This window comes from Hypomesus transpacificus, chromosome 9 (genome assembly GCF_021917145.1).
Source record: "Hypomesus transpacificus isolate Combined female chromosome 9, fHypTra1, whole genome shotgun sequence".
Lineage (NCBI taxonomy): Eukaryota > Metazoa > Chordata > Actinopteri > Osmeriformes > Osmeridae > Hypomesus > Hypomesus transpacificus.
The window spans coordinates 15,225,254-15,249,248 of NC_061068.1; the positions used below are offsets into that span (position 1 = coordinate 15,225,254).

The 23,995-nt window shown below is 50.2% G+C and overlaps 4 protein-coding genes across 8 annotated transcripts in view; 3 read left to right on the forward strand and 1 right to left on the reverse strand.

Annotated features, from left to right (window-relative positions):
- LOC124471309 (NLR family CARD domain-containing protein 3-like) overlaps nt 1-21,423 on the forward strand; it is a 58,088-nt gene extending 36,665 nt beyond the window's left edge. The window contains exons 6-9 of the mRNA XM_047025778.1: nt 10,542-10,715; nt 20,623-20,671; nt 20,935-21,006; nt 21,322-21,423. Of these exons, the coding sequence (XP_046881734.1) occupies nt 10,542-10,715; nt 20,623-20,671; nt 20,935-20,979 (268 nt within the window). The 3' untranslated portion in view covers nt 20,980-21,006; nt 21,322-21,423. The remainder of the gene's footprint in view (nt 1-10,541; nt 10,716-20,622; nt 20,672-20,934; nt 21,007-21,321) is intronic.
- LOC124471292 (NACHT, LRR and PYD domains-containing protein 12-like) overlaps nt 1-23,995 on the forward strand; it is a 1,476,309-nt gene that overhangs the window by 797,471 nt on the left and 654,843 nt on the right. The gene's annotated exons all lie outside the window — the stretch shown is intronic.
- LOC124471300 (NACHT, LRR and PYD domains-containing protein 12-like) overlaps nt 1-23,995 on the reverse strand; it is a 479,590-nt gene that overhangs the window by 358,544 nt on the left and 97,051 nt on the right. The gene's annotated exons all lie outside the window — the stretch shown is intronic.
- LOC124471378 overlaps nt 1-23,995 on the forward strand; it is a 257,270-nt gene that overhangs the window by 60,936 nt on the left and 172,339 nt on the right. The window lies entirely within an intron of this gene.

A 23,995-nucleotide genomic window follows, 5' to 3' on the forward strand; every position in this document is an offset into this window, starting at 1 on the left:
TTGCGTTGTCTTGTCTTAAGAATTTCAGTGCCCAGTCTGACCTTGTGTTGTTCTGTGTACCTGACAAATAAAAGACTTGAACTTGAACATGTTGCTCAGACACAAACTCATCCCAGCCAGTCCGTGTGTAAGGGACCTTACTCTTGTGATTAATAAAAGGTTCACTGGAAGCATAAAGACATTTGACAATATCATCATACATGGCACAGAGATTTTCAGCCGCACCACCTTTACCATTGGGTCATATTTTATGTTCCACAGTATAGCTACACCACCAGCTATCCTCCCACGAACCATTCTCATGCTGAGATTGGTAGCGGACTCTCCAGCACCATGAAAGTTCTTGTGTAGGGTGTTCAATTTGTCCAGATCTTGCTTGGCCATCCAGGTTTCTTGAAGGCAGACAATGTCACTCTCGTCCAGCAATGTGTCCACCACCAAAGGTCTTGATCTATCAGCAGCAGTATGTCCTACTCGGAGGCCACGAGCGTTGTAGGATACAACCCGCATTAATGATCTACTACGGACCCATCAGGGCAGCTGGCCAGTGTGTCTGTCTCCCTGGTCTCTACAGATAGGCCTACATTCACCCCAGCATCATGACTGAGCTGAAGCTCAGTACCCTGAGAGCGGGGGGTTTGCTCTGGTCTAGACGGGCCTCCGACTGCTCCTTTAACGCGACGAAGCTCATAGTAACGTCGGACAAAGGCCCCTGAGGGCCAGAGCAGTGGGTCATACATCTCTGCAACATCATTGCATTCGGCGGTGACACAAAAGGAGCTAAATCTGCTCTGTGTCGTCTCAATTTTTTGACACTTCACCTTCCGTTTCAGTTTCTCTTTTAAATAGTCACAGAGAGTGCTGGCAGCCAAATTGAGAGCAAACTTGGTTGCAAATACACTCACCATCTTTGTTTTGACAGCCACTATGTTGCTGACCACACCAGTCCCGATTATGCCGGTCTTCTTTCTCACATGCCTCGCTGGAGTCATCACAGTGCTAGGTGTAGGGCGGAGGGCAGAGGTCTCAGGTAGCTGCTTCAATCAACGTCCATCCCTCACCACCTTGCTCCATGCAGGGGACTGTGCTTGTTTCTGGGCTATATCCACGGTTTGGGCTGGTTGACTGCTGTCGGTCTCACTGGTTGTCGGTAATGGTCTGCCATTAGCCATGGAGGAGGTTGGTTCAGGGCCTAGGGGCTTCCCCGCCACAGTCGAAGGGCCTACCAAGGGATCCGGTGAGTTCGCCGCAGCATAGAGGAAGGTCGTTGAGGCCAAAGCGCCCAGGACTGGTGGCTTTTCCACGGCAGTCAGACGTTCGTCAAGGGTTGCAGAAACCACCCGCAATGTTTCACTGGCTGCTACCTGAGAGTTAACTGTTCTTTTAAGGTAGTCAATATCGGCGTTTATTTGCAGCATTTTGCAGAGAAGCGCGTTGACACGTCCATGTTGTTATATAAAACAGCAGGTAGTTCATCCAGGAAATGTGACACAAATCTTGGTATATCTTGACCACATTCATTGACCACTTGGAGGCACATTTTGACATTGTTAATGTCCTTCTTTTGTCCTCTATGCACTACCCAGCGTATGCTGTTTGGGAAGAGTTCTGACAACACAAGTCTTAGAAGCCTCAATCTTTTCAGAACTGAAGCTGCTTGTAGCAAGCGAAACAACGTCATCGTGGCTCAAAGTTCGCAGTTTAACCACAATAAAATTCAAAAGTTCATCCTCAACTATGACTTTACCGTCTTTGGTTTGGTAGATCTCCGGTTTAATCCGAGAAAACTTTTGACAAGACTCCTGCACCATGCCGTGTTACTCCGGCGGCCATTTTGTCCTATGCATGTATATATGGGGTGGCCAAGGGGTGGCCAGGGCTACTTCAGGGGGTCCACAGACCAAGACTGAAAATGTGTGTGTAACCTTAGCCTGGCATCTAAGCAGTATACATTATTCATATGATTTCTGATGAGAAATTATTTGGTTTTATCCAAAGCAATTCATTTCTTTCTTACACACACTGTACTGTACTCACAAACTAGAGAGACTGTGGTCACTCTGTTTTCATGTATATATAATCTGGGTCTAACCAGGTTAGAGGTTAGACCCTTTTATGAATCTTTTACATTAAAACATAACTATTAGTGTATACTCACACAAATAATGCCACAGCCATCAAAACAAGAACCAACATTTTAAAGTGAGGTTTAATCGGAAAAAAACCTTTGTGTAGGCTTACATGTGTGGCCTACAAGCACAAGCTAAACTTGGTGACTGACTGCCTAGTATGCTCTGACCTGGTGCCTGTAGACTCGGGGAGGGAGCTGCTCTGAGGTCTTGGGGTGGTGCAAGGACTGGGGTCTATTTCCACCTGATCCTGTTTGCTCAGCTTTTTAAAGAAGTCTTCTATCTCATCCCTTCTTTTAATGTTTGAAGTGAACCCTAAGCAAAAATAACATATAGGCCTACACATCCAATTATCCACATTTGAGTCCAATCTCAATCTTAAACATATCCCCATTATTATCTTCAATCAACTACCAGCCTTCAAGTTACTAGATCATGGCCTACTCTGAAATACACTTCAAACAGGCATTATACAATAGCAAACAGGGTAGCTATCTGACTGCAGTGTTCATCTTTTATACTGTTAATAGATTGATAAGGTATCTCATCAAGGAATCTTAGCTGTTTAAGTCCCAACATAGTGTAGCGACCCATACAGAAAGACGTGTGTTAAATGTTAGGCTGTTAGTTGGTTGTTTACCAGCAGTGTTCGCGGGGTCCGACATGCCAATCAACCTGCTGTCTGCCATCAACAGGAATGCCCGGAATGTTCGGATGCCCGGAATTCTGGTGGTTGGCGAAGGTTAGGTTAGATTGTAAATTATGGCTACTTATATTTTATTTTAAATCCCCTTAGTATTAGCTCGACTTTGCTCCTTTTGTATAGTTAGTCCACATATTTAAGTTTCAAGATTCCTATATGTTTAATGTATGCACCTTCCTACCAAAGTAAATTCCTTGTCTGTGCAAACATTCATGGCGAATAAAATCCCTTCTGATTCTGAGGGGGTTGGGGATGGAGCATTCGAAGTTAAGACCAGGTTAACGCCTGTTCTTTCTGTTACGTCTGGGTTTCAAAAGAGACAGTCACTATTGTTTTGTGGCCTGCCTTTCTTTTATTTAGCGTGGGCTAGGGCCAAACAGCTGTTCGGTTTACTAGTAGCTGTACCTGTCGTTTCCCCCGACCGATCCGGGGATCTCAGCTAGGATTGAGGCCTACCTCGCAGACATCTCCGCCTGGATGACCGAGCACCACCTCCAGCTGAACCTCGCCAAAACAGAACTTCTCATCATCCCGGCCAAACCCTCCATCTCCCACGACCTCTCAATCACCCTGGGATCTGCGACGGTGACCCCCTCATCCTCTGCCAGGAACCTTGGGGTTATCATGGATGACGAGCTCTCCCTCACGGCCCACATTGAAGCGGTCTCCCGGTCGTGTAGATTCACCCTCTACAACATCCGGAAGATCAGGAGATACCTGTCTGAGCACTCCACCCAGCTGCTAGTCCAAGCACTTGTCCTCTCCAAGTTGGACTACTGCAACTCGCTGCTCGCCGGTCTCCCAGCATACGCAACCCGCCCTCTTCAGAGGATTCAGAACCCAGCGGTCCGCCTGGTCTACAACCTACCCAGACGCTCCCACGTTACCCCGCTCCTCATCTCTCTCCACTGGCTACCCATCACGGCCTGCATCAGATTCAAGACCCTGGTACTGACCTTCCGAGCAGTGAACGGGACTGCACCCAACTACATCAAGTCTCTCCTGCAGCCTTACACCCCCACCCGCCACCTACGGTATTCTTCAGACAACCGCCTGGTGGTCCCACCGCTCAAGACTGCCCGCTCCCAACACAAGCTCTTCTCCTGCTTGGCCCCCCAGTGGTGGAATCAACTCCCCACCTCCATCAGAGACACAGACTGTCTCTCCACCTTCAAGAGAAGGCTCAAGACGCACTTGTTCCGGGAGTACAACCGTACTTAGGAATGGTTTGCTGAACCCAATGCTAGTTTCCTCAAGGATCACAATGACTCTTGCTTAAAGACTGTTGCTCTTGTTGGTTAGTGGTAGCTGATTTAAACTGTTGTATTCTATTTTTGTTAATCTTATTTTAATTTTTTACTGTTGCTTGCTTTTCTACAGGTACACTTGCACTTAGAGATTCATGTTGTTTAATTGTAACTTGCTTAACTACATGCTCTTATGGTTTTTCCCTTTGGCACTTACTTTTTGTTTGTTCACAATGTGTGCTTCTTGTTTTGGCTACCCGCAATGCTTTATTACCCGCAATAATATTGAATAATAATAGCACTCGTAATAATCAGTCTAATCTTAAGTAGTGAATTCTATGAAAGTAGAGCAGATCAGATAACATGAGGAATACACGGATATTACACACAATGATTTATTTTAGCAAATGTAATTGGGATGAACAAATGATGGGTTAGTTTGGCTAAAACATTACAGAGGTCCTATATCGTTATGGAAGTGGGATACACAAATGAGAGAGCACGTGGAGAGGGAGAAGGGGAGAGGAGAGAGAGAGATAGGCCTCAAAACAACTGGACAGTTTATGCAATGGTAGGGTAATCCTAACGTGAGTCAGGTTAAAATCATTTGCAAACTACAATCAACCGTAACAAATTCAACCACAATATGCCAATGTTCACATGTAAGAAATATAGCAAATCGCAGTTACTTTGGTTGGCTTAAAGAAGGGTAGAGTCGGTTTCGTTATCGTCCAACGAAAATAGAACAGTGGAATCTTTTGTCAAAGCTCCGGGCGCTCAGTGAAGTTGCAGGTTAAGAGGAATAGGTTAGAGAGTGAGGCGTTCACCTCAGGTTAATTCTTACGAACAAGCGGGGAGTGATTGTTCATCTTGGGTTTTTATAATCCAAGAAATACGGGGTATCCCTTTTTGAGGGTGAACTTTTCATTGGTCAGTTTACCTGACTGGGCGTTGTCCTGAGATAAGATAGGTGTGAAGTGGTCGGTAGATTGAAGTCAATATTTCAAATGTCCATGGAATGCTTAAACTTCAAAATATAACAATACAACGTTCAGAAATAGTTTTGTTAGTATGGTACAATCATTTTGATATCAATATTGACTGACTTATCATAACCGGAAAGGAAGTTTCATTAAAACATCAAATTACATCAACACAGCATTTAAAGTTAAAGCATTGATTGTCACACAAATTCCAATAGTTCTTCTAGTGTCCATAAGCAGTATTGCTTTGAGAGATGTTTGTAAATCCATTAAATGTATGTTTTGGGATAAATCCTTTATAATTCAGAGTTTCTGGAGTAGGGAGGTTGAGAAAGGTGAGCCGTTGTCTGGCTCTTCCCCCACTTGGGGAGGGGAACACCAGGTGTGGCATCAGCCCCTTTGAGGCTTATCCAGAAGATAGTGGCATTGTATGAGACTTCATATAATGCAATCAGTCGTCCTGGTGATCAGTACTGTGTCTTACTGAGTGGGTCAGAAATGGTTGTGTTGGCAGTTTGACTCTCTGCTACACCAACTTCCTTTTATAAGTGTACTTCTTATTACGTGGGGGGGTATCTGGAGCTGCCTCTGCCATTCTTTCAAATCGACTCTCTGCCAAGAGACCCACCCTCCTCTGACTCTGATTGGCCGTGATCCTGAAACAAACCGATCAAACCAACGATGGCAGCGAGTATTACCCAATCAGCAATTTGTATTGATTCAAAACGGGACGCGCTATTTCATTCTCAAATACCGGACAATTCCGTATTTTAAGGGACGGGAGGCAACCCTAGTATGGCACATTCACACGTGCCGTTGCAAGATTTGATGTGTCTCCCAGCACAATCTCCAGAACATGGAGGAGATTCCAGGAGACAGGCAGTTACTCTTGGAGAGCTGGACAGGGCCGTAGAAGGTCCTCAACCAATCAGCAGGATCGATAACTGCTGCTTTGTGCAAGGAGGAACAGGTTGAGCCAGAGCCGGCCCAAGGCATAAGCAAACTAAGCGGCTGCTTAGGGCCCCCATGGCCACCAGAGGGCCCCCAAAGAGCACATGAAATTACAGCTTAATTAAAAAATTATATATATTGTGTTAATAGTAATTATACAAATTCGGAGGGGCCCCCAAATCAACTGGGTTGAGCACTGCCCGAGCCCTACAGAATGACCTCCAGCAAGCCACTGGTGTGAATGTCTCTGCCCAAACCATCAGAAACAGACTTCATGAGGGTGGCCTCAGGGCACAACGTCCTGCAGTGTGCCCTGTGCTCACTGCCCAGCACCGTGGAGCTCCAGTGGCATTTGCTATAGAACACCAGAACTGGCATGTCCCCCACTGGCGCCCTGTGTGCTTTTCACAGATGAGAGCAGGTTCACCCTGAGCACCTGTGATAGACGTGAAAGGGTCTGGAGAAGCCAAGGAGAACACGGTACTGCCTGCAACTTAATTTAGCATGACCGGTTTGGTGGTGGGTCAGTGATGGTCTGGGGAGGCATATCCAGGGAGGGACGCACAGGCCTCTACAGGCTAGAGAACGGCAGTCTGACTGCCATTTGTTATCGGGATGAAATCCTTGAACCCATGGCCAGACCCTACGCTGGTGCAGTAGGTCCTGAGTTCCTCCTGATGCACGACAATGCCCGGCCTGATGTGGCAAGAGTATGCAGGCAGTACCTGGAGGATGAAGGAATCGATACAATTGAATGGCCCTCACAATCAAAAAACAATTTTTTTTTCCATTTTGATTTTGGGAGCGTCTGTAAAATGAAGCCCTCTTTAGATTAAAACGTATTTCCATCAAAACATGTGGTATCCTTTCGTTCCTAAGACATTACACTGTCTTACATCAGTATAGATATCCAACATCAAACATTTTCGCATTGAGTTTTGATGTGTTTTCAAAGTGTTCCTTTTAATTGTTTTGAGCAGTGTAGGTCAGATGGCTGAGCGGTTAGGGAGTCGGGCTTTTAATTAGAAGGTTGCCGGTTCAATTCCCGACTGTGCAAAATGACGTTCTGTCCTTGGGAAAGTCACTTCATCCTACTTGCCTCAGGGGGAATGTCCCTGTACTTACTGTAAGTCGCTTTGGATAAGAGTGTCCGCTAAATGACTAAATGTAAATATATTTAGCAAGAATATAAAATGTTGAAATACAGAAAGACATAGGCATGATGGGGTTAAATGATTAACCGTTATCCATGAACAGCATCTGAATATAGCAGTTCCTCTTCTCTCAGGATGGAAGGCAGCCAACAGGTAGTTATGTTGCTCTTTTGGAGCAGAATATAATTATCTAATGACCAAACAGAATTAAATAAATACTGATAAGCATTCTGTTATTTTAAAATACATACATTTATTGGGTAGCAATGTTTTTTGGCATACATTTGGTTAATTTCACTTCCATTTAATTCCCCTTACATTTTTCAGAAGAACTTGCTGTTATTTTAATATGATAATATTGTCCAATAGAATGACGTGTTTCTTGGCATGCTAAGTCATGTGATCTCTCTCTGATCAGTTAGCCGTGTTTCTAGAAGGAACAGCGTCGGAGCCTGCGATGTAAGGCTATATCTGCTCAGAAAACTCAAAGATAAGAAAAGTCTAACATCTGAAAGTTTAAGTCAACAAAAAATTACTGGCTAGTCCAGAACAAAAGAAGTTCACAGGTTTTTGACTATTATTTATAAGAAGTTTACCTCAGGATAACCACAGGATATTTGCGGTGTATAAACCAGGACATTTTGAGGCTAGCTAATACTAGTAATAAAGAGCAACTGAGGTGGGATATTCTTCAGTTGGAGTCCAACTCAGTGAAGTTTACCAGGTAGGCTGATATTTCACCGTTTTATATGTGAAATTACATGTTAGCTAGTTGACTGAGGCAGGGTACAGTATGGGGACGGGAGCAGGGGCGGACTGGGGAAAAAAAGTGGCCCGGGAGTTATACTGTCAGACCGGTACACTCAGTAAACGGCGCGTTGCCCACTCAATACATGCGCATTGCCCGTGTATTGCCCATTAACGCTGTAGAAAGCTCAATTTATTTGAAGAATGCTTAACAGTATGTATTTCATTATGTTAGGTCATTAGATAACGTTATTACACGGCTGTTCTTAACGCTGTAGAATGCTCCATTCACTTGAATGGGGCTTCCCAACGTTCAACAGTGAACATTTTTTTCATATTTGACCGTTGCTATGCATATTTGACCGCTGTCAAGGGAAGTGGCCTTTTTGCCTCGGATTCACGTCTTTCGTAGCACTTCGCAAGTAGTCCGGTAACTTTTCAACCCCAGCGTACTCCGTTGCTTAGCGACGTCAGCTGATTTGAAGCCTAAAGAATGTTCAACGTCTATGAAGTTCAACGTCTTTGGCGAACTATTTCTCTGCTGATCAACACAAGCCTACGAATGGTAACAAATAAAATGTAAAAAGACACACTGTGTTAAGTTATTTGTTTTTGGCAAGTAGCCCTGTAATAAGCGGGATAATGTATAGAACGCCGTAAAGCGTGCTTGATGCTGCCAGTACACACTCTCCCTGCGCGTTGAACTTCAGAGTTTCCATCTCCGTCAATCACACCAGCGCAGGTGACGACAATGTCCCTTGATTGGGGATGGCGGCCAGGTTTTGTGGAATACAAAAACACTTTTTCCGTTTGAAGCTCAAGTTCTATCAAAAGGGCGAGTTCTCACTTAATGTTTCTAGTTTTCCAATACGTCTATATCGTTGCCATTTTACACAGGTAGTTAAGAGTGATCTTACGCTGACACAATGTGTCAGATTTTCCTGTCCTTATTTGCCGTTTAGTTGTTATTATTGTTGCGTCCCCGACACAGGTGGTTATAAACCAGAGACCAGACGTGCTATTTCTCAGTTAAGACTTTTATTGTCTCGATAAACAGGCAGTTATTTAGGCTTTTGCCCACGCTGAACTAACCCTCTTTACTAAATAGAACACGTTAACAACAGCTGACACAATAGAGTACAACGGTTGCTAATAGTAGTAGGACACAGGTTCACTACAACAGCCACAACTTAAGAGCCCCGAACCCACCCAAACTTCCCCTTATATCACCTGTTGTCACCCCTGAACTTAAAGGTGACCCCCGTACTCTACCAACAATGTCCTGACATTCTTTCCCACTTCCTGAAGTACAGGGTCGCCACATTATTATGCATAGTTGTAAAATGTAGATTGACATACCAGGTTTCCCAATGTCCTTGGTGGTGTGTTCTCTGGTCTGGTGAGAACTGTGTGCCTTCCCTCTACCTGTGCCCCTTCCTGTCACCTGTGTCCCTAAATATAGAACCCTGTGCCCTCAATGACTGCCATCCAGTGTCCAAAATATACTGACAGTTCTATCTAACCAAAATAATATGACAAGCCAATAAGAAACACAAATGGCTCCTACAGTTATGAAAGTGGAAGATAGATGCTGTCTATTCTGCTGGAAAGCTAAAGGAGAACTACAGCTTAACTACAGTTTAAACATGAACTCACACAGGGAGATTTATTAAATGATTTGGTCACTACCTCAGTATACAGAGGAATGGCCATTTTTATTTATTTTGGTCTATTAATTGTAAAGTGGTATGTTCACGTCAACCAAGAGGCCAGTAGTGATGTGTCGTTTGTGAACAATTCCTTCATATTAAACAAATCTTTAGAATGACTCAGGAGTAACGAGTAGTCTCAGTGAGTGATTCGTTCATCTTCTCGTGGCAGCACATCGGGACTGTTTCATTGGCTCAGTAGAGAAAACAGAAAGGATTCGTTCACCTCATTCACTTTCATGTGACTGCTAGGTTTAGCATAGAAAATGTGAATGATTTGAGTGATCATTACAGGTTTTGTTATTTTTTACTTTACTTACAGTTCAGTGCAGTGTAATAGTTTGCAGTGATAATTAAATGCCAGTGTGATAATAAGTGACCATTTCAAATCATGCAAACTGTCATGATGTATTGTTTTTAATGCGGGAATTTTTGGGGGGGAATATATTATCTGCCGCATAATTCCCTTCCCTATAGCCCACTCTAATTTATCTTGGCTGGTTTAGATGCACTAAGATTTCTTCCTTTGGAATATGATAACTGTTTCAAATAGTGGACATATTCAGGCCAGGGAATTGGCTAATTGATTGAATTGTTGAGCAAACTTGCTTGTTCTTTATCCTCGATTTTGTATTATCATCCCAACATTCCCAATACAAAAGCCATGTTGTACAAATATATAGATTTATTGTCTGTATTTATAACAATGTCAAAAAGGTAAACTTGTATTGTTGAGTGGGTGCACCCGCAATGACCTTGTCTACTTGAACCCGTCTTGAATGAGTGGGATTATGTGGGTCACTCTGTCTAATGAGGGGAGGTGCAGCTATGACAGCACCTGCCAAATGAACCCCTCTGTGCTGACCCACTCTGGAGGCCCAGATGGATTCTGTCACTATATTGATCCTCTTTCTACAGGCTGTCAGGCTGTCTGGTCACAGAGGAAGGCTGTGCTTCTCTGGCCTCTGCTCTGAGGTCCAACCCCTTCCACCTGAGGGAACTGGACCTGAGCTACAATCATCCAGGAGAAAAAGGATTGAAGCTGCTCTCTGCTGGACTGGGGGATCCACACTGCAGACTGGAGAAACTCAAGTAAGGAGATGTTTGTTTTTTATATACCTCTTAATGCAATGTCGCTTAACACTGAACATATATCAAACTACGTTTAATAGGCCTTGCATTTCATAATGATACAATTAAAAACTGCATTTTTACTCTACAATCTACAATATGGTTCAACTATGATTGTAGCCACAATCATAATTGTATTTCCAGAAAGCGGGTTTAGTGACCCTGAGATGAGGGAATCTCTGGTTTTTTAGCTCCAGAAAGAGAGGTCACCAAAACCAGACGTTGTCAAATGTAGCTCAGCTCAAACCTAGGTCCTAGTGTCGGTTTGAAGTGAATGTAGCTGGGGACTTCAACAAGAAAAATAAATGGAATCAGCAAGCGCGACCACTACCAACTACGCCAAAGAAAAGCTAGCTATTCGTTGACGCCGGTGAGCTGTTACATACTTGAGGAGTGAGTTTCACCAGTTCACACCGGTTACACGTGCACAGAGAGAGGGGCTATTCACAGACGGGTCTGTTGTAGTGAGAGAGAGAAGATTGTTGTTGAAGCCATATAACACATACGGATGACATGAAATTCTACAGTTTTCCATGCAGAGCTAACCTGGCATTTACTGAACATCTCACTGTTAATCTGTGCTGTGGAGGTTGATGGACCCTCCTTCTCGTAATGCCCAGTCATTAAACAGGAGAAGATTGGGACAGTTGTTTTGTGCACATAGGATTATTCTACTTTTTTCTTCACCTGTAGTACATTTACATTTATTCATTTAGCAGACGCTTTTATCCAAAGCGACTTCCAAGAGAGAGCTTTACAAAGTGCATAGGTCACTGATAATAACAACAAGATAGACCCAAAGCATTGCGGGTAGCCAAAACAAGAAGCACACATTGTGAACAACCAAAAAATAAGTGCCAAAGGGAAGAACCATAAGAGCATGTCGTTAGCGAGTTACAATTTTAACAACATGAATCTCTAAGTGCAAGTGTGCCTATTAGGGATGGGCATTCGACTAAATTGTCTTAATCGATCGTCGGGAGAATTAACGATCGATTTTCGATTAATCATTAACATTTTTATATGAAAATTCACAATTTATAGGCTATATTAAAATGCAGTGAAAATAGAAAAAACAGTGTGTTTCCGCATTGAGATCTGTAGTGTAAAGGGCCCTATTATCGTCCACTCTAAATCTCCAACGTTCGGGGCCCCATTATCGTCCACAACCGTTTCTTCCGTTAATTTCTTAAAGAAAATATGCAGCAGCAACGAAAGAAAGTAACGCATCGATATGTACACATTTTATTATGCTGCACACCAAATTACAGCTTCTTACTTCGAGATTTGAGTGTGTAAATACGCTCTCAAACCGTATGTGTAGCATCTGCCTTCCGCAGCGTCAAACTGACAATTCTCCATTGAAAGTGGTTGGGTGGATGATAATGGGACCCCCTGGCTAACTGCTAAAATCAGGAAAGTAACATTTCTAGGCATATCCGGATTGGATTTCAATACCGGAATGTTATAATATAGGTGTGTATCTATATATTAAAGTATAATGCTGTGACATAGGCCTAACGTTTTTAATTTGTAGTATAACGACATTTTGGTAACATTGCTAACGAGCGTCGAGAACTAGGTGGACGATAATGGGACCCCTTACTAGGTATTACAAGAAAAACAACTATTTCTGTAACTCCTAGAAGCGGAGCCGACAGCTAGAAGCCTGTGTTTAAACACAACTGACCCTCGTTTTTTTCCGGCCAATTAACAAAGCTTCATAAAAACCTTCGCCCTCAACAATACTTAAGGGTAGCATATCCATCTCGATGGACTTACAGATCCGTTGGGTAATTTTCTCTGCTCGTTGTGCATCGCAGCTCCTCCGTGCTAGCACGAAGAACAGGATGCACCGCCACTAACCAGGGTCGGATGTACGTTCTTCAAGTGGTACATCATTTGAGTCGTGGAGGAGTTGTATTTATACTCAGCTTTGCAGTGTTGGCAGTGAACAAAGGAATTTTTTGTCAATATGGTCTCACGCTACACTTCGCCGTGACCTCTTCATATTTACTTTTGAAATAGCTACATGGAAACTCGCCGGTAATTGAGTAGGCCTGTGGCGTTTTTTTTCCAAACATTGGCTTCATTTGGTAAAATGTTTAGCTAATTGCTGCCACATAGCGAAATCCATTGCAATCCTTCAAGACTCACACTACGCAACAGAACACGCGTTAGTTTTATCGATGAACAAATAATGTTATCGACTAAATTCTTAATGATCGATAATCGATCGTCGATTAATTATGCCCATCCCTAGTGCCTATAGAAAAACCAGCAGCAGTAAAAATAAGATAAACTAAAAATAGAATATTTAGTATGTAGTAAGACGTTAGCCTGGTCCTAACCCGACTCTTGTACAGTTCATTTGTACAGAGAGTCTGGGCTCGCTCCATTGACAAGCGTTAACTTCCTTGAAGGCGGGTACTCTGTTGAAGTTTAGAACTATTGGATCTGCCCAGAGCCACTCTGGATCTGCCATAACCAATCGCTAGCGTTCGCCTTTGCCAACTCCTTCACCACTGTCAGAAATATTAATCTATCAAGCATTGCACAGTCAGTCGGTGAACAAGTTAAGTAAGCTTTTTTGCTTGTGGCCGGCCCACAAGGAGACAAAAACATCACACGCCATTGTGCTACAAGTTTATCTGCTAGCATGTTGTGCTAGCGAGCTATTTAAGCAACCCCGCTCTTTACAGTCATTGGCTAAGACAAAGGCATGCAAATGTCCCATTGCTCTTCTTCATTGGCTCCCTTGCATAGACCTGGCGTGCGTGTGTGCGTGCGTGTTTGAGTGTGTGCGTGTGTGCGCTCTCTGACCCCTGCAATCCTGACCATATGATTAACTCTTTAATGGCCTCCAGTAAGATAGTGGTGAAGCCCAGGTCCCCTTGTTTACGTAAGCCTAGTGTTACCCAGAGTTCACATTTGGGGTTAGGCCTCTCTTTGCACACACGAAATACTGTAAACAGAATCATTCTTAAACAGGATAACAGTTACATCTTTTCTAACAACCACTAACAGAGCGAGCTGGAAAATCAAACGAACCCCGTGGGGAGCAAAGATTGTTCTTGCTCCGGCTTTAACTTCTGGATATTCGGCAGCGTTGCCACAACGGACCGAATGGCTTCGCTCGTATCTTTCTCCGCCGCCATTACTGAACTACAACTCAAACTAGGCATCAACACGACATCAACATCATCGTTCTCAGCCACTCCCTCTGTTCTCTGATTGGATGGTAAAAAGTTGACTTGAGACATCGACTAATATACGGAAAGCCCAGACGGAGTACAGAAGCAAAAAGAAAATTGAGCGGAAGTACGTAGGTAGGAGGGCAGAGCCAGGCTAGTAAGACGTGTGGTTAAATGTCAAATTAATATACTGCATTGAAATGTACTGAATGAACATTGCCCCTTTTGCTGTTGCAGTTGTTTTTCTGCTTTCTAAAAATGTCTTCATACTCGCCTGCACGCCAGACAATTTCTATTTCCAGATTAGAATGCCAAATGCCAACACCATTACACAACACAGACAGTGTTTCCCACAGATTAGAAATCTATTTGGGGCGGGGGGGGGGGATCATTTGTTACACAGAACGTTATCATATTAAATATGAATCCAAAATTATTCACACCTTCACAAAATCAACAACAACAAACAAATAATTTCTGCATATGCTGGTAGCAACGCTAATGCTAAATCATTTAACTGGTCGGCTCCATGACGCAGGGTAAGTAGCTAGCTCCTAAGACTTCTCACCAAAAGCACGAAGGGAAACCTTTGATTAGAGGTCACATGAAATGCTGTATTTGGATGCTTTTATATAGGCCTTAGTGGTCCCCTAATACTGTATCTGAAGTCTCTTACCCGAAAGTCAGCCTTGGTGCAGAATTATAGCCACTACGAGTAGCCTAGTCCCATAATGAGCTTTCCTCAGAACGCGCTGTTTCTGTGTCTGTAGCTTTGAATGCTAAATGAGGAGGAGAGGCAGCACCATGCGCTAATGTTTACAGTGGATGTATCGCAATGGATCGTAGACCCGTTGCAGTAAGATGTCTCGAATTTGCCCATTCTCATCTGATAACCCTGGTTTGCAGAGCTGCACACTCAGTCATTTCAATGTGGGGAAAGGCGGATATCTCACGCCATAACACCAACAGCAGAACGTTATCCACATAACAACGAAGCGTACAACACTGCGTTACAGAATGTGTATTCACACACATACTTAATGCTATCTACCTTTACATTAGCGACAGTACCTCAGCTGATGGCTGCAGAGCTAATGTTACAGCCAGATTCTAAGGGTAGCAAGCTAGGTAACCATATGGTAAGCAAAAAAATGATATAGCGTTAGTTGACTTACTTGTCCGAGGTTTGTAGCTGGACCAAGGAGTACTGATCCAGAATTTAATTTCAGACGGTCAGCAAGGCCAACTTTGTATTGGCTCAAGTTAAGGAAACAGTGGTGGCTAAAATGTCTGAAACAGAGCGTTTGAGCCTTCATTTTCTCAAAGGGGGAGAAGAACATCCAGGGCTTGGTTTACACCTATCGAAAATTCTAGCCACTAGGGGACCAAAGGCAGGCTAGAGGATGTTGAATAACCTCCTAAAGTGAAGTTTTCATGTCACCTCTCAGAGCGGGGGGGGGGGAGGGGAGGACTGACCTCTCAGAGCGGGAGGGAGGGAGGGGGGGGAGGGGAGGGGAGGGGGAGGACTGACCTCTCAGAGCGGGATGGAGGGAGGGGGGGGGGGGGGAGGACTGACCTCTCAGAGCGGGAGGGAGGGGGGGGGGGAGGGGAGGACTGACCTCTCAGAGCGGGAGGGAGGGAGGGGGGGGGGGAGGGGAGGACTGACCTCTCAGAGCGGGAGGGAGGGAGGGGAGGGGAGGGGGAGGACTGACCTCTCAGAGCGGGGGGAGGGGGGGGGGGGAGGGGAGGACTGACCTCTCAGAGCGGGAGGGAGGGAGGGGGGGGGGAGGGGAGGGGGAGGACTGACCTCTCAGAGCGGGAGGGAGGGGGGGGAGGGAAGGGGGGAGGACTGACCTCTCAGAGCGGGAGGGGGAGGGGGGGGAGGGGGGAGGGAAGGGGGAGACTGACCTCTCAGAGCGGGAGGGAGGGGGGGGAGGGAGGGGGGGAGACGGGAGGGGAGGGGGGGGGAGGACTGACCTCTCAGAGCGGGAGGGAGGGAGGGAGGGGGGGGGAGGACTGACCTCTCAGAGCGGGAGGGAGGGAGGGGGGGAGGGGAGGACTGACCTCTCAGAGCGGGAGGGAGGGGAGGGGGGGAGGGGGAGGACTGACCTCTCAGAGCGGGAGGGAGGGGAGGGGGGGAGGGGGGGGGGGAGGACTGACCTCTCAGAGCGGGAGGGAGGGAGGGGGGGGGGGAGGGGAGGACTGACCTCTCAGAGCGGGAGGGAGGGAGGGGGGGGGGGAGGACTGACCTCTCAGAGCGGGAGGGAGGGAGGGAGGGGGGGGGGAGGGGAGGACTGACCTCTCAGAGCGGGAGGGAGGGGAGGGGGGGGAGGGGAGGACTGACCTCTCAGAGCGGGAGGGAGGGAGGGGGGGAGGGGGGAGGGGAGGACTGACCTCTCAGAGCGGGAGGGAGGGAGGGGGGGGGGGGGAGGGGAGGACTGACCTCTCAGAGCGGGAGGGAGGGGGGGGGGGAGGGACCTCTCAGAGCGGGAGGGAGGGAGGGAGGGGGGGGGGGGAGGGGAGGACTGACCTCTCAGAGCGGGAGGGAGGGGGGGGGGGAGGGGAGGACTGACCTCTCAGAGCGGGAGGGAGGGAGGGGGGGGGGAGGGGAGGACTGACCTCTCAGAGCGGGAGGGAGGGAGGGGGGGAGGGCGGACTGACCTCTCAGAGCGGGAGGGAGGGGGGGGGGGGAGGGGAGGACTGACCTCTCAGAGCGGGAGGGAGGGGAGGGGGGGGGAGGGGGGGGGGAGGACTGACCTCACGCTTCAGAGCGGGAGGGAGGGGGGGGGAGGGGAGGGGGGGGGGGAGGACTGACCTCTCAGAGCGGGAGGGAGGGGAGGGTGGGGGGGGGGAGGGGAGGACTGACCTCTCAGAGCGGGAGGGAGGGGGGGGGGGGAGGGGAGGACTGACCTCTCAGAGCGGGAGGGGAGGGAGGGGGGGAGGGGAGGACTGACCTCTCAGAGCGGGAGGGGGGGGAGGGGAGGACTGAACTCTCAGAGCGGGAGGGAGGGAGGGGGGGGGGGGGACTGACCTCTCATAGCGGGAGGGAGGGGGGGAGGACTGACCTCTCAGAGCGGGAGGGAGGGGAGGGGGGGGGAGGGGAGGACTGACCTCTCAGAGCGGGAGGGGGGGGAGGGGGGGGGAGGACTGACCTCTCAGAGCGGGAGGGAGGGGAGGGTGGGGGTGGGGGGGAGGACTGACCTCTCAGAGCGGGAGGGAGGGAGGGAGGGGGGGGGGGGGGGGGGGGGGACTGACCTCTCATAGCGGGAGGGAGGGAGGGGGGGAGGGGAGGACTGACCTCTCAGAGCGGGAGGGAGGGAGGGGAGGGGGGGGGGGGGGACTGACCTCTCAGAGCGGGAGGGAGGGAGGGAGGGAGGGGAGGGGAGGACTGACCTCTCAGAGCGGGAGGGAGGGGAGGGGGGTAGGGGAGGACTGACCTCTCAGAGCGGGAGGGAGGGGAGGGGGGGAGGGGGGGGAGGACTGACCTCTCAGAGCGGGAGGGAGGGAGGGAAGGGGGGGGGAGGGGAGGACTGACCTCTCAGAGCGGGAGGGAGGGAGGGGAGGGGGGGGGGGGACTGACCTCTCAGAGCGGGAGGGAGGGAGGGAGGGAGGGGAGGACTGACCTCTCGGAGCGGGAGGGGAGGGAGGGGAGGGGGGGAGGGAGGACTGACCTCTCAGAGCGGGAGGGAGGGGAGGGGGGGAGGGGAGGACTGACCTCTCAGAGCGGGAGGGAGGGGAGGGGGGGGAGGGGGGGGGAGGACTGACCTCTTAGAGTGGGAGGGAGGGGAGGGTGGGGGGGGGGAGGGGAGGACTGACCTCTCAGAGCGGAGGGAGGGAGGGAAGGGAGGGGGAGGGGAGGACTGACCTCTCAGAGCGGGAGGGACGGAGGGGGGGGGGGGGGAGGGGAGGACTGACCTCTCAGAGCGGGAGGGGGGGGAGGGGAGGACTGACCTCTCAGAGCGGGAGGGAGGGAGGGGAGGGGGGGAGGGGAGGACTGACCTCTCAGAGCGGGAGGGAGGGAGGGAGGGGGAGGGGGGAGGGGAGGACTGACCTCTCAGAGCGGGAGGGGAGGGGAGGGGAGGACTGACCCTCTCAGAGCGGGAGGGAGGGAGAGGAGGGGGAGGGGAGGACTGACCTCTCAGAGCGGGAGGGAGGGGAGGGGAGGGGAGGGGGAGGACTGACCTCTCAGAGCGGGAGGGAGGGAGGGGGGGGGGGGGGAGGGGAGGACTGACCTCTCAGAGCGGGAGGGAGGGGAGGGGGGGGGGGGGGGAGGACTGACCTCTCAGAGCGGGAGGGAGGGAGGGGAGGGGAGGGGGGGAGGGGAGGACTGACCTCTCAGAGCGGGAGGGAGGGGTGGGGGGAGGAGGGGGAGGACTGACCTCTCAGAGCGGGAGGGAGGGAGGGGGGGGGGAGGGGAGTACTGACCTCTCAGAGCGGGAGGGAGGGAGGGGGGGAGGGGAGGGACTGACCTCTCAGAGCGGGAGGGAGGGAGGGGGGGAGGGGAGGACTGACCTCTCAGAGCGGGAGGGAGGGAGGGGAGGGGAGGGGAGGACTGACCTCTCAGAGCGGGAGGGAGGGGTGGGGGGAGGAGGGGGAGGACTGACCTCTCAGAGCGGGAGGGAGGGAGGGGAGGAGAGGACTGACCTCTCAGAGCGGGAGGGAGGGAGGGGGGGGGGGAGGACTGACCTCTCAGAGCGGGAGGGGAGGGGGGGGGAGGGGAGGACTGACCTCTCAGAGCGGGAGGGAGGGGGGGGAGGGGAGGGGAGGACTGACCTCTCAGAGCGGGAGGGAGGGAGGGGGGGGGGGAGGACTGACCTCTCAGAGCGGGAGGGGAGGGGGGGAGGGGAGGACTGACCTCTCAAAGCGGGAGGGAGGGGGGGAGGGGAGGGGAGGACTGACCTCTCAGGGAGGGAGGGGGGGGGAGGGGAGGGAGGGGAGGACTGACCTCTCAGAGCGGGAGGGAGGGAGGGGGAGGGGGGGGGGGGGAGGACTGACCTCTCAGAGCGGGAGGGAGGGGAGGGGGGGGGGGAGGGGAGGACTGACCTCTCAGAGCGGGAGGGAGGGGGGGGGGGAGGGGAGGACTGACCTCTCAGAGCGGGAGGGAGGGAGGGGGGGAGGGGAGGACTGACCTCTCAGAGCGGGAGGGAGGGAGGGGGGGGAGGGGAGGACTGACCTCTCAGAGCGGGAGGGAGGGGAGGGGGGGAGGGGGGGGGAGGACTGACCTCTCAGAGCGGGAGGGAGGGGAGGGGGGGAGGGGAGGACTGACCTCTCAGAGCGGGAGGGAGGGGAGGGGGGGGAGGGGGGGGGAGGACTGACCTCTCAGAGCGGGAGGGAGGGAGGGGAGGGGGGGGGGGAGGGGAGGACTGACCTCTCAGAGCGGGAGGGAGGGAGGGAGGGGGGGAGGGGAGGACTGACCTCTCAGAGCGGGAGGGAGGGAGGGGGGGGGGGGGGGGAGGACTGACCTCTCAGAGCGGGAGGGAGGGGAGGGGAGGGGGGGGGGGAGGACTGACCTCTCAGAGCGGGAGGGAGGGAGGGGGGGGGGGAGGGGGAGGACTGACCTCTCAGAGCGGGAGGGAGGGGAGGGAGGGGGGGGGAGGGGAGGACTGACCTCTCAGAGCGGGAGGGAGGGAGGGGGGGAGGGGAGGACTGACCTCTCAGAGCGGGGAGGGAGGGAGGGGGGGGGGGGGAGGACTGACCTCTCAGAGCGGGAGGGAGGGGAGGGTGGAGTGGGGGGGAGGACTGACCTCTCAGAGCGGGAGGGAGGGAGGGAGGGGGGGGAGGGGAGGACTGACCTCTCAGAGCGGGAGGGAGGGGAGGGTGGGGAGGGAGGGGAGGGGAGGACTGACCTCTCAGAGCGGGAGGGAGGGAGGGGGGGAGGGGAGGACTGACCTCTCAGAGCGGGAGGGAGGGAGGGGGGGAGGGGAGGACTGACCTCTCAGAGCGGGAGGGAGGGGAGGGTGGGAGGGGGGGGAGGGGAGGACTGACCTCTCAGAGCGGGAGGGAGGGAGGGGAGGGGGGGAGGGGAGGACTGACCTCTCAGAGCGGGAGGGAGGGAGGGGGGGGAGGGGAGGACTGACCTCTCAGAGCGGGAGGGAGGGGAGGGTGGGGAGGGGGGGAGGGGAGGACTGACCTCTCAGAGCGGGGGGGAGGGAGTGGAGGGGACAAACAACAATCCTTCCCCCAAACCCCATGACAGGGTCCAAGGGACAGTAATGGCCATTGGCAGGAAATAAATCGATAATTTTAAAAACATCATGATGTCGGCCAAGTGAATTTAGGTTTCTAATAGCCACAGGAATGAAAGAATCTCTGGCACGACCAGTTCTTAACCTAGGTAGCCTAAAACAACGACCAGAAGGGAGCAAATCAAACTCTCCGGAAAGTGGGTGATCAAGGCAGTTTAAAATGTGTGATCACCCACTTTTCGGAGAGTTTGATTTGCTCCCTTCTGGTCGTCGTTTTAGGCTCTGGAAGCGATAACTCTGAGCTTCCCATCTCATCAAGGGTTCATCAAGTCAGAGTTCAGGGTTAGGCTCAGAGTTAGTAAAACCTGCTTTCTGGAATACACCTCTGATGATAAGAGAGAAACAACATGTTTACTTAGAAGGTCAGTTGCTAAGTCACTTATCAACAGGTGAAGTGTATTTTCATCATTCCTCTGCTTATCCCTGCAGTGTGGATCATGGTGGAGAGTGCAGGATCAAACCTGGCCTTGAAGGAAATGTGAGTATTGACTGCTACTTGGTTCTAGTACACAAGGTCATACAAGGGACAATACCATTAGTGACTTGGACACTGTCAGAAATAGACACACCAACAAACAATGTAAACACTTCTTTTAGAAGCAGTAATTTAACACAATTAATAAATTAAATTAATTCAATACTGTTTACGTCTGTGTGTGCTATGTCTCCTCCCTCTCCCCCCCTCTTCCTCTCCTCCCTCTGCTCCCCTCTGCTGTCCTCCCATCTTCCCCTCCTCCCTAGAAAGATGGAGTGATGGGGGCGTATCAGGAAGGAGATGAGGGATGATGGAGAGAGTGATGTGGAGGGAGAGAGGTAGCATATGAGGGAGAACAGAATGAGAGGGAGAGAGAGAGAGAGGAATGGAGGGAGGGACAGAGAGCAGGGGTAGAGAGGTAGGAACAGAAAAAGAGAGAGAGAGAGAGAGAGAGAGAGGAAGGGTAGAGAGAGAGAGAGGAAGGGTAGAGAGAGAGAGAGGAATGGAGGAGGGACAGAGAGCAGGGTAGAGAGGTAGGAACAGAAAAAGAGAGAGAGAGGGAGAGAATGAAAGGGGGAGGGCAGGAAGAGGGAGACATTCTAATGTGAATGATGATGATCAGTAATATATTGTGTCTTGGTCTCCCCCATCAGATGCCTGTGAGCTCACACTGGACCCAAACACAGCATACAGACGCCTCTCTCTGTCTGAGGAGAACAGAAAGGTGACATGGAGGAGAGAGGGAGGAGCAGCCGTATCCTGATCACCCAGAGAGATTTGAGACCTGGGACCAGGTGCTGTGTAGAGAGGGTCTGTCTGGGCGCTGTTACTGGGAGGCAGAGTGGAGTGGAGGAGCAGGGGTTCATATAGCAGTGACATATAAAGGAATCAGCAGGAGAGGGGAGGGTTATGACTGTGGGCTTGGATACAATAACAAGTCCTGGAGTCTGTACTGTGATGATAACAGTTACTATGCCTGGCACAATAATAAGATCACTGCCATACCTGCCCCCCCCTCCAGCTCCCACAGAGTAGGAGTGTATCTGGACTGGCCGGCCGGCACTCTGTCCTTCTACAGTCTCCTCTGACACACTGACCCACCTGCACACATTCCACAGCACATTCACTGAGCCCCTCTATCCTGGGTTCAGTGTTGATCCTGACTCCTCAGTGTCCCTGTGTCAGGTAGAATAGCCCACACACACTCTCACACACTGTGCTCACATAGATGGCAGTGAAGATTGAACTGTACACAGTTGGAATTGATATCCCAGAGTGTTTGTAAATATTGGTGTGTGTAGAATGTTTGTTTTGTTTGAACCTTTTAGATGTAAATATTACTAATATTAAATATTATTAATATCTCTAAATATTACCAACTCACCAGAGTGAGTTCTTTTTCCAAAACGGAAGCTAGCTAGCTTTAGTTAGCTTCCGTTACCTAGCAACCCTAATACTGGTAGCAATGCTACTACCTGCTAGTGTTACTTGTTAGCCTCCTAATTGTACATTTTGAAGCCATATTATAGCGTTTGTCATCTAGTTTTTATCGGAAAATAGTCAGTTGTATTATTCAGGATCACATGTGATGCTTCTCCTTAACGTGTTAATTGTTGACAAACAACAATCCTGTCTTTGATCTCAGTCCCACTGAATGTGATGAACTAAATAGTGTCTTACTGACTAAATAAGGAGAAATAAAGATGTTTTGTACAGGATGTTAGAAGACAAGCTGTGTGTTTGTTGGTGACCCAGTGGACCTAGACACACACACACACACTTACACATGGACACACACACACACACATGGACACACACACACACACATGGACACACACACACACATGCATGCATGCATGCATACACTGTAAAAACTACATTTAGGACCAAAAATATGACGGAACTTCAAAGCAGGAGGGAGGGAGGGAGGGGAGGGAGGGAGGGAGGGAGGGAGGGAGGGAGGGAGGGAGGGAGGGAGGGAGGGGAGAAATAAAGATGTTTTATACAGGACGACAGAACACCTGCTGTGTGTTTGTTGGTGACCCAGTGACCCTAGACACACACATGGACACACACACACACATGGAAACACACACATACACATGGACACACACACACACACATGCATGCATACACTGTAAACACCACATTTATGACCAGTAATATGACTGGGCTCTCAGAGCAGGAGGGAGGGAGGGAGGGAGGGAGGGAGGGAGGGAGGGAGGGAGGGAGGGAGGGAGGGAGGGAGGGAGGGAGAAATAAAGATGTTTGATAAAGAATGACAGAACACCTGCTGTGTGTTTGTTGGTGACCCTAGACACACACATGGACACACACACACTTGGACACATGGACACACACATGCATGCATACACTGTAAACACCACATTTATGACCTGTAATATGACTGGGCTCTCAGAGCAGGAGGGAGGGAGGGAGGGAGGGAGGGAGGGAGGGAGGGAGGGAGGGGAGGGAGGGAGGGAGGGAGGGAGGGAGGGAGGGAGGAGGGAGGGAGAAATGAAGATGTTTTATACAAGATGACAGAACAACTGCTGTGTGTTTGTTGGTGACCCAGTGACCCTAGACACACACATGGACACACACACACACATGGACACACACACACACATGGACACAAACACAAACACATGCATGCATACACTGTAAACACCACTTTTATGACCGGTAATATGACTGGGCTCTCAGAGCAGGAGGGAGGGAGGGAGGGAGGGAGGGAGGGAGGGAGGGAGGGAGGGAGGGAGGGAGGGAGGGAGGGAGAAATAAAGATGTTTTTTACTGGATGACAGAACACATGCTGTGTGTTTGTTGGTGACCCAGTGACCCTAGACACACACATGGACACACACACACACACATGGACACACACATAAACACATGCATGCATACACTGTAAACACCACATTTATGACCAATAATATGACTGGGCTCTCAGAGCAGGAGGGAGGGAGGGAGGGAGGGAGGGAGGGAGGGAGGGAGGGAGGGAGGGAGGGAGGGAGGGAGGGAGAGAGGGAGGGAGGGGAGGGAGGGAGGGAGAAATAAAGATGTTTTATACCTGAACGACAGAAAACCTGCTGTGTGTTTGTTGGTGACCCAGTGACCCTAGACACACACATGGACACACACACACACATGGAAACACACACATACACATGGACACACACACACACACATTTATGCATACACTGTAAACACCACATTTATGACCAGTAATATGACTGGGCTCTCAGAGCAGGGAGGGAGGGAGGGAGGGAGGGAGGGAGGGGAGGGAGGGAGGGGAGGGAGGGAGGGAGGGAGGGAGAAATAAAG